Genomic DNA, 10,215 nt, shown 5'->3' on the forward strand with positions numbered 1-10,215 from the left:
ATGTGAAAAGTTTGGAAAATCCAATAGGTAGTTGGATTGAAAACTGGGGATGGGAAAAATGGTTTGGGTTGGGAAGTAGAAATGTATTAATATTATTTAGGATTATACAAATGATTAAAAGGCCCAGCAAAGAAGCGCAACTTCAACTTTTGCTCTGTGCACCTACTTGTGAATAAGCAGTACAAGAGAAACCATCTATAAAGACCCAGGAGACTTCCTCCCTGCCTCCCTCAACTAGACTACATTTCCCAGAATGCCGCACAAACGGCGTGAACCGGAATTTGCTCCCAGCCGCTTCCCGCGCAAGCGGTTTCGGGTACTCATGGCGACTCTCAGGTTCCCTCTCTTGGTGCGGAACGTCCTGACAAGTTCTTGGGGTTCGGAGTGGGTCTGTATCCGGGTCCGAACCCAGCCCCGGCCCGATGCCCTGTTGCAGCCGCTTCCCTCGCTTTTCGAAGTGGGGTTGCCACGCCGCCAGTTCGGCTCCGAGGCGGGTAAGCGATCTGCCTAACTACCTAGAATCTGATTCTGCTGGGGAAAACCACCCCGCGGCTCCTTCTCGCAGCTCATTCTCCGAGTTAGCCGGTTTCTTTCTGTACTTGCAGAGCTTGTCAGCGCCTGCATTTGTTCATTCATCACTCTCTAAGCCTGCAATGCCTGAGTTCCTCTAGTTGCGGAGCACAGATCTGATCTGAGAGGGTATAGCAAACTAATAGTAAGGCGGACTTTTCCCTGAGGGAACTCATAGTCCCTTGGGGAATTGGCAGTGCAGTGTGACTCCGGCTGAGATAGGGAACGCACATAGAGGCACTCAGACTGGGTTCCTGGAAAATATGACCAAAGCTGACACCTGGTTAACCATGCTAAGGAGAAAGCCAGAAGCATTTCAAGCAGAGGGGGCGGCATAGGCAAATGTCCAGAAATAAGACTGAACATGGGTATTCGGGGAACCCATTTTGAAAGTAGGATTGATAAAGGCTGGTATAGTTTAAAATGAAAAATCAAGATCGTTTTTTAGGTTTCTGGCTGTAGTAGTTAAGCAGAGGCAAACGTACCAAGAACGTTTGCGGGTGGAGTGGAGTGGCCTGTAGAGGGCAGGAGTGTATGAGGTCAGGAGATGGGAAGGGATACAGAATTAAACCCGTTTTGGACACAATTTTTTTCTCATTTTCTTTTTTGTTGTTTACTTTAGGTTCATATAAGGGTACATGTGATTACACAATGTGTTGCATTGTTTTTCAGGAAAAGTCAGTTGTATTTGAGTCCTTCCCCTAGGAGGTATGCTGTATTTCCCTACTTTGTACTCTTTAGGTAGGAGCTTTCTGAGTCCCTTTCCTCCCTCTGCCTGCCTTCTTAATTTAATTGTGTTTTTCCTCTAATGTGGACTATAGTTGTTCATCTCCTAGTTTCAATTTAGTATTGAGTACATGGGATGCTTGTTTTCCTGTTCTTGAGCTTCTTTACTAAGAAGGATGTTCTTCAACTCCATCCAGGTAAATACAAAAGATCTCAAGTCTCCATCATCTTTCTATGGCTGAATAGTATTCCATGGTATACATATACCACTACTGATTAATCCCTCATGGGTTGATGGGCACTTGGGTTATTTTCATATCTTTACGATTGTGAATTCAACAGCTATAAATATTTGAGTGCAAATATCCTGATGGTAAAGTGCTTTTTTGTTCTTCTAGGTAGATACCTAGTAATGGGATTACAGGATCACACAGTCTACTTTTAGCTCTTTAAGGATTCTCCATACTTCTTTCCCAAAAAGGCTTCTTAGTTTGCAGTTGTACCAGCAGTGTTCCCTTCTCTGTGCATCCTTGCCAAAATCTGCAGCTTTGAGACTTTGTGATGTGGGCTGTTCTCTCTGGTGTTAAGTGAGATCTCAAGGTGGTTTTGATTTCATTTCTTTGATGCTTTGGGAAGGTGAGCATTTTTTCATGTGTTTGTTGGCCATTCTTCTGTCTTCTTGGGAAAAGGTTGTGTTCATTTCTTTTGCCCACTGACTGGGTTTTTTGCTCTTGTTGATTTCCTTGATTTCTTGGCGGATTCTCATTATTTGCCCTTTGTCAGATTCATAACATGTGAATATCTTATCCCATTCTGAAGATTGTTACTGCTTTGTTTGTTGTGAACCTATTAACTTTGACCTGCCTAGGCAACATAGTTAGACTCCATCTCTTAAAAAAAATTTTTTTTGAGGTGCCTTTGAGATTCACTATACAGTTAGATATAAATTGAGAAACACTGGAGTACAAATGGTAACTAAAACTGGGCACATGGGCAAGATTGTCTGAGGAGAGAATAGTGTTGGGCATCTAGCAGGGGTCCTCAAAATTTTTAAACAGAGGGCCCGTTCACTGTCCCTTAGACCATTGGAGGGCCAGACTGCGGGCCCGGACGAGTCGGCTGCTAAACAGGACAGGCAGTGGCGGCAAAAAAACCTGGCGGGCCAGATATATGTCCTTGGCGGGCCGCATGTGGCCTGCGGGCCAAAGTTTGAGGATGCCTGACTACTGTGTGCTGGACACTCAGAGGGACCCTGGCTGTCAGAGATAAAACAAGGTTCTGGTCTTCAGAGAGCACATCATCTGGTGGGGGACATAGTGATGTACACAGACCACCTTAGCTTTTTTCTGATGTTGGAAGCCATTGGTGAAATTATAAGCTTGGGGGCTGTCTTAATTACCTTTTTTATACAGTGTGCTTGTTGCTCTGTGGAGAATGGTCTGTAATGGAGCCAGAATGGAGGTAGGGAGGATTAGGCAAGGGATGAGGATGATATTGACAAGGGTAGTGACTGAAAGATGTCAATCAGTATGTTTTATGTCAGTTTTTTTGTTTTGTTTTCTGGGCTTTTTTTTTTTCTGGTAAAATGAGGATAATGGTAGTGTTTACCATGTGCAATGGTAACAACTGCACATGGTAAGCATTTAATAAATGCTAGCAGTTATGATTACTGTTATTACTACTGCCGCTGCAGGCTAGAGCTGGAGAGTAAAGAAGTTAGGAATGACTGTAAGGTTTCTGCCCTGCCGACCTACTGAGTGAGGATTCCTTGAGATAAGGAACAAAGGAAAAACAGGCTTGAGACAAGAGAAAGTTGGTTGGTTTTGATTTGGAAATATTTCATGTGAGATTTCCATTGGGTAACTGGATGGAAGATGATCTTTACTGGAGATTCAGATTTTAGAGTTTCTAGCATATAAATATAATTAAAGTCATAGGGAGGTGAGGAGAGCACCTCTAGTGAGAATATTTGAAGGGAGAAAAGGACATAGTTCAGAATCTTGAGGGACACCAACAGTTTATAGGACTGGCAGAGGTGACTGGGAACAAATAGCTTTTTGTGTTTTCCTAATGGAAATGGAAAACAAGTTAGGTAGTGGAAGAGGCAGACTACATGAGGTAGAGCCAAGATTTGAGTCTCCTCTCCTAGGGCTCTTCCATGACACATTGGCCTGTTCATTATCATGTCCAGTGACCCAGGCCACTCTTCCCTAGCTGCAAACCCTTAGCCTAGAATTTCCTTCTCTTTGTTTCTCTGATGAGGCCCTTGGAATGCTTTCTTTGGCCCTTTCATGCCCTTCCCTCCTCCAGGCTGTGTTTAGTTCCTTCCTCTGCAATCACACAGCCCTTAGACTGAGGAGCATCGTAATAGATCGGGAATGATCTAGGCTCTAGAACCAGACAAACCTTTGTTTAAATCATAGCTCTACCACTTAATAGCTAGATGTCTTTGGGTAGGCTTCAGTATCCTCAGTTATAAAATTGGGATAGTAATAGCTATATGCTTAGCATAAAAGAGACAACTCTGTAAATGGTAGCAGCCATTATTTATTAATTACATTAATTACTCTTTTTTTCCATGAATATACTTTTTATTATGAGTTTGACTTTTTTTTATTGTTGGGGATTCATTGAGGGTATAAGAAACCAGTTTACACTGATTGCATTTGTTAGGTAAAGTCCCTCTTATACTTGTGTCTTGCCCCCCAAAGGTGTGTCACACACCGAGACCCCCACAGCCTCCCCCCTTTCCTCTCCCTGATCTTCCTTCTCCCACCCTCCTCCCTCCTCTCTCTGCTCTGCCCTTCCCCCACCCCCACCATGTACTAGGTCATTAATTGTCCTCATATCAAAATTGAGTACATAGGATTCATGCTTCTTGTGATGCTTTACTAAGAATAATGTGTTCCACTTCCATCCAGATTAATACAAAGGATGTAAAGTCTCCCATCTTTTTTAATGGCTGAATAGTATACCATGGTATACATATCACAGCTTGTTAATCCATTCCTGGGTTGGTGGAAATTTAGGCTATTTCCACATTTTGGCAGTTGTAAATTGAGCTGTGATAAACAGTCTAGTGCAAGTGTCTTTGTGGTAAAAGGATTTTTTTTCCTTCTGGCAAGATGCCCAGTAATGGGATTACAGGATCAAATGGGAGGTCTAGCTTGAGTTCTTTGAGGGTTCTCCATACTTCCTTCCAAAAAGGATGTATTAGTCTGCGGTCCCACCAGTAGTATAAAAGTGTTTCTTTTCTCCACATCCACGCCAGCATCTGTAGTTTTGAGATTTTGTGATATGGGCCATTTTCAGTGGGGTTAGATGGTATCTCAAGGTGGTTTTGATTTGCATTTCTCTAATAATTAGGGACAATGAGCAGTTTTTCATGTTTGTTAGTCATTTGTCTGTCTTCTTTAGAGAAGGTCTATTCATCTTTTTTGCCCATTGATATTTGGGCTTGTTGGCTTTTTTCATGTGGATTAATTTGAGTTCTCTATACATCCAAGTTATCAGGCTTTTGTCTGATTCAAAATAATGCAAATATCCTTTCCCATTGTGTAGTTGTTTATTTGCTTTGGTTGTTATCTCCTTAGCTGTACAGAAGCTTTTCAGTTGAATTAAGTCCCATTTGTTTATTTTTATTGTTGTTGCAATTGCCACGGAAGTCTTCTTCATAAAGCCTTTTCCCAGGCTGATATCTTCAAGTGTTTTGAAGTCCTTTTGCTCCCTCCAGTAGCCTGTCTTGGCAGAGACTGAGTCTATATTTTCATCATAGTGAATGGTAAACTTTAAATGAAGGAATGAATGAATGAACTTCACAGACAGTAGCTTTATGCAGTGCCAAGGTAGACATCATGGTAATGGTTCTTATTGTTAGCTTACTTTTCTATTTAGGGGTGTTGTTGGCCTATAGTTTTTGTCACCTTATTTACTAAAGTACATTTTAGCAGAATCTGGTAAATCAGAGATCAAGAAACCTACATTTATGGATGAGGAAGTTCAAAGCATACTCATGAAGATGACAGGCTTGAACTTGCAGAAGACTTTTAAGCCAGCTATACAAGAACTGAAGCCACCAACCTATAAGCTGATGACCCAGGCACAGTTGGAAGAGGTACGTGAACACAGGCACATTGCTAGGATACCTTTCTTTCTTTAAGGGCTTAAACAAGATTTCCAGAGGTCCCCTCCAGATGCATATAGCTGCTCTTCTATAGGCACTAGTGAGGAGGAAAATGTTACAGTAGGCAGGCAGAGAGGTAGGGCGCATGGTCAGAACTGAGTAGACTAGGGTAACATGTATCAGATCTGGGTGTCCAGAGAGTCTCCTTTCTGCTCTCAAACCAGCCTGAGCCCCCTTCCTTTTCCCTGCCTTCCTCAGCATTCTCCTAGGAGAAACATTTGCTGTGAGCTGCCTTGGGGCTGAAGCTGGTGGGATTATGAGATCCTGCTGAAAGCATCCTACTCCAGGCACCAGTGTCCTCCTGGAGCCGTGGGTACTGAGTTCTTTGTGGAAAATACTTTGATGTATGAATATATGAAGCATTAATTTCCTTCTGATTCAAAAGTAATTTATAGTCATAGCAAAAAATCACATATCTAATAGGTCACTATTAAAATAGTGAAGAGTAAAAATCCACTTTTCGCCTCTCAGAGGTAACACTGTTAACAATATGATAGGAAGCAGTATAGTCAATGGTTAAGAGCCCTGGCTCTAAGGTTGGGTCTCCTGGGTTCAAATCCCAGTGCTGTAACTTCTGAGCAATTGAACCTCTGGGTGCCTTTATTTTAGCTTCCATAAAATGGAGATGGTAACTATAGCACGTAGCTCATAAGGTATTTGGGTCATTAAACAAGTCACATATATTCAGGGTATTTGAATGGTATCTGGCAGAGTGAGCACCCATTAAATGCAGTTCTTTACTTTATTTCAAGCAGCTTTTGAAGCCTGGCTCCGTCAGAGCATTGCTTTGCGGTTTTGATAACGGTGGAGCCTGTAGCTCATCCATACCACAGAGGCAAAGACCAGGGTGTACAAGTCCAAGTCTGGCTTTTCACTCACTGATGTATAGCTACAGCCTTCTTTTCTTTGCAGTTATTAGCTTTTTTGATTAGTGTCTGCTTTTGTCAGATGATCCTTTTGGTATATAATCTTTTGGCTTTCCTTAAGAAATATTTTATTTCATTAGGCTACAAGACAGGCAGTTGAAGCAGCTAAAGTACGATTAAAAATGCTGCCTGTTTTGGAAGAACGAAAACCAATAAATGACGTGTTAGCTGAAGATAAGATTTTGGAAGGAACAGAAACAGCCAAATACGTGTTTACTGATATATCATATAGTTTACCACACCGGGTGAGTATTACATCTAATTGCAAAATGATCTTTATATCTTTATTTGAAATACCAAGTGGGGATGGACCGAAGGGACTGTGTGACCTGCTTATCTCTGATGCCTCCAAACCAGAATTTGTCTGACTGGGTGAGATCCTTATGGAATTACAAGGAGGATAAGAAATACAGACAAGTCCCAAATCATTGTATTACTGTTTCCCTACAGATTATAGACACAGTATATTCCGCATTGACTGCAAAGTAACAGAACAAGGGGTGTACAGACAGAAACCCACAAGGCAAAGGAAGAATGAGATTCTTTTTGCCTAGGTTAGATTGAGTTCCTTAGCTGAAGCCTTTTAAGACAGTGGAGTGTTTCTGTTCTGTTAATTTCCTTGATGATGCCAAGAAACTCAGACTTCCAAAGGGTTTTCATTTTCCACAATTTTCAGTAAGTAAGAATGACAGAAGTTTCTCAGATAATTTTCAGACATTACCTCTGTTGTAGTTGTTATTTTCTGGCTCTTCTTTCCTTGTTGCCAGTAACACTCTGATGCTTTAAAAATGGGTCAGTTTGGTATTTGAGTCTTTGCAAACAAAGAATAAAAAGACAGTAATTTACAATTCAACCCACGAAATACATTAGGACAGTAAAGACTGCTGAGTTTGGGAGAAGGGCCACCCCACATTATGCGATCTTTTATACATATGATGATAGAAGACAGGATTTGAGCTATGTCCATGCCTGTAAAACATCCATCTGTCTATCTGACATAATGAATGAGGATCACAAAGTTTTCATCTTAATTAGAATTTTTGTGTGTGTGCTGCTTTAAGATATGTCTGCAATACTAAGAAGGCTAGTTATGGGAACATTATGTAACTTGAAAAGGAGAAAGGAACTTAGAATTCAGATTTCTCCAATTACCTAAATCCTTTTGAGGTAAAATTGTGTTATTTTCACATCTGTTTTTTTTCTTCTTTTCTATTTGCAGTGCTTGATGAAAGCTTTAATTACACCATGCCCAGACTCATACACCTCTGAAAAGTTGAGAGTATTATCTAGTTAATTAATACATTATCAGTAATATGCAGAGCTCCACGTGTGTCGCTCTCCATGTTGCAAAAAATTACAATCCATGGTTTTTATCCTTTTCCAGCTACATAACAATATCTGAAAAGTATTAATAATTATGTATGTGTTGACTTGCCAGCTGAATATTATAAACAGTGGGTAGGATTCAGAGGAAGCAGCTCCATGGCCCAGATTTGGCAGGTGGAGGAGTGGGCAGACAAGAGTCAGGTGGACCGGTCAGTAAAATTAAGAGCCTGCATTCTTGGATTTATTCCTTTTATCCCAAGGACTTTAAACATAGATTGTCAATTAGTAAAATCTGTTCAGGTGAGACTTTGAGATGAGGAAATGAAATATTTTGAAAAGGTCATAAGCACTTCTTTCCTCTAAAATAGATTTAGATGAATCTCTTTCTTTTTTAGCTGAACCATTTCGTGTATTGAACTCACTTTACCACCATAGTTGGTCTTACTAAGGACTTTCATTTTAGATTTCTGACTGCCATATGCATAGCAGTGATTAGTGAAGAAGTGTGAAACCTCACCAAGTCTTTGAGGTTTAAAATTATCATTGAACTCATATGCATGATTGCATCTTATGTTTCCTAGTGCACTTTATATTGTTGATTGCAAATTATTCTTATAATGGTCCTAGTGGGACATATGAACTAAAAATAAGTTCCCACAAACTCATCCTTGATTATGTTTTCTATTTCAGGAGCGTTTTATTGTCGTAAGAGAACCAAGTGGCACATTACGCAAAGCCTCTTGGGAAGAACGGGACCGGATGATACAAGTTTATTTCCCAAAAGAAGGTCGTAGAGTTTTGCCACCAGTAATTTTCAAAGAAGAAAATCTTAAGGTAAGGTGACTTGGGTTTTATATTTTAATCACTGGTGATGGTTTCTTTGTTGAACTGGTTGGCTCTGTGCTGCCGGGCACACAGGTAAACATTTCTAATGGTAGCTTGGCTAGGGTTTCGCTCTCCTATAATTGGCTTAGCTGGGATCTGAATCCAGGTGTAACAGTTACAAAGTCCAGGTTATTTCTTTATGCCACTTGGTGAGCACAGATGTGGCCTGTATTAGATGGGCAGGTCTGTCATAGCATCAAGACAAGTGCTAAACTTCTTTGTTCTCATCTGCTTCCAACTCTGCTGTGTGGTTTTAGACTATGTACAGCCAGGACCGGCACGTTGATATCCTCAATCTCTGCGTTGCCCAATTTGAGCCGGATTCCTCTGAGTATATCAAGGTGTGTATATTTGATAGTTTGTAAAATACAGGCTTAAGTCTAGTTATGAGTAAGATATTTAATCTAACATAGTTTGGTTGTTAAGTGTTGATATAGGGAAAGGGAAAATCTGAAAATCTATCAAGTACAGATGTGTGCCAGACGTATATATTTTATTCTTAGAACAATCCTTGATTAAGGGTGAGGAAATTTAAGCTTGGAGAATTAAGTAGCTATGCAAGCTACTTCATTAAAGTTGCATAGCTAGTAAATGTTAATGTGTTAGCACCCAAACTTGTGACGAAGCTTATTCTCTTTTCAGTTTACCATATAGGAACAAAGTTACTTACTAAAATTTGCCAAAGTGCAATGTGTGTTTCTTGTAACTCAACATGATAAATACTCATTAGTACTGTCTATGTGTAAGATACTGTCGTGGGTAGTATAGTTGATGCCAAGTTAGGGGGTGGTTTGAAATTAAGCTGGAAAGTGGATGGGGCCACATTATGATGACCTCTGATGCTAGGCTGAAGAATCTGGACTTTGGTCAGCAGGTCTTTGAAAACCTTTCGGACAGAGGAATGCCCTCATCAGAGACCTCATGTAGGAAAATCAGTATGGAAGAAGAATTGAAGGAACTTTAGTTAATAACATGTAATAGGATAGCTGAGGGAATAGTTAATGGGATAGGGGAAAGGGGGAGTAGTGAAAAATGTTACTTCATTTCTCCCTCAGTGACCAAGAGATGGGTGGCACACTATTTCCAGTCGTCTATATGTAAGAGGTGCTTAATATGTAGTGCTTGGCTGCCAAAAAGTAATCGAAAGGGCTATACATGTTTGATAGAACTTGACTCCAGGCTGCCACACACTTCCGACAGATTTGCTGTCATTCAGGCAAACTCTTCTGTCTTACTAGAATCCTCCATCCCACCTAAGGTACAAGGAATGGTTTAAATCAAATCAATTATGATACAAGGAATGGTTTAAATCAAATCAATTATTTTCTTGATCCCACTCATGCTACATTTCTGAAGACTTGTATTTTATGTGGATAGGTTCATCATCAGACCTATGAAGATATAGATAAACATGGAAAGTATGACCTTTTGCGTTCAACACGACACTTTGGTGGGATGGCTTGGTATTTTGTAAATAAGAAAAATATTGATGGTTTGCTGATTGACCAAATTCAGAGAGATTTGTAAGTATGATCTTAGTAAGTAAAAGAATCATTCTTACTGTCCCAACAGTTCATCTGTATTAAAGTCGTGATATTT

The 10,215-nt window shown here is 40.4% G+C and overlaps 1 protein-coding gene across 2 annotated transcripts; it reads left to right on the plus strand.

Moving 5' to 3' along the window:
* The first annotated feature begins 321 nt into the window (after positions 1 to 321).
* MRPS22 (mitochondrial ribosomal protein S22) lies at positions 322 to 10,150 on the plus strand. 2 transcript variants are annotated; one of them, XM_003789435.2, is made up of 6 exons: positions 322 to 494; positions 5,244 to 5,410; positions 6,486 to 6,650; positions 8,422 to 8,565; positions 8,874 to 8,957; positions 9,994 to 10,150. In XM_003789435.2, exons 1-6 carry the CDS (start codon positions 323 to 325, stop codon positions 10,141 to 10,143), a joined length of 882 nt encoding a protein of 293 aa, XP_003789483.1. In that variant the 5' UTR covers position 322; the 3' UTR covers positions 10,144 to 10,150. The 2 variants fall into 2 exon arrangements, with proteins under 2 accessions (XP_003789483.1, XP_023368835.1); XM_023513067.1 differs by having other exon boundaries at positions 5,247 to 5,410; positions 9,994 to 10,143.
* Positions 10,151 to 10,215: the final 65 nt, after the last annotated feature.

Source organism: Otolemur garnettii, unplaced genomic scaffold (assembly GCF_000181295.1).
Source record: "Otolemur garnettii isolate 467f Iridium unplaced genomic scaffold, OtoGar3 scaffold00032, whole genome shotgun sequence".
In the NCBI taxonomy this organism is placed as follows: domain Eukaryota; kingdom Metazoa; phylum Chordata; class Mammalia; order Primates; family Galagidae; genus Otolemur; species Otolemur garnettii.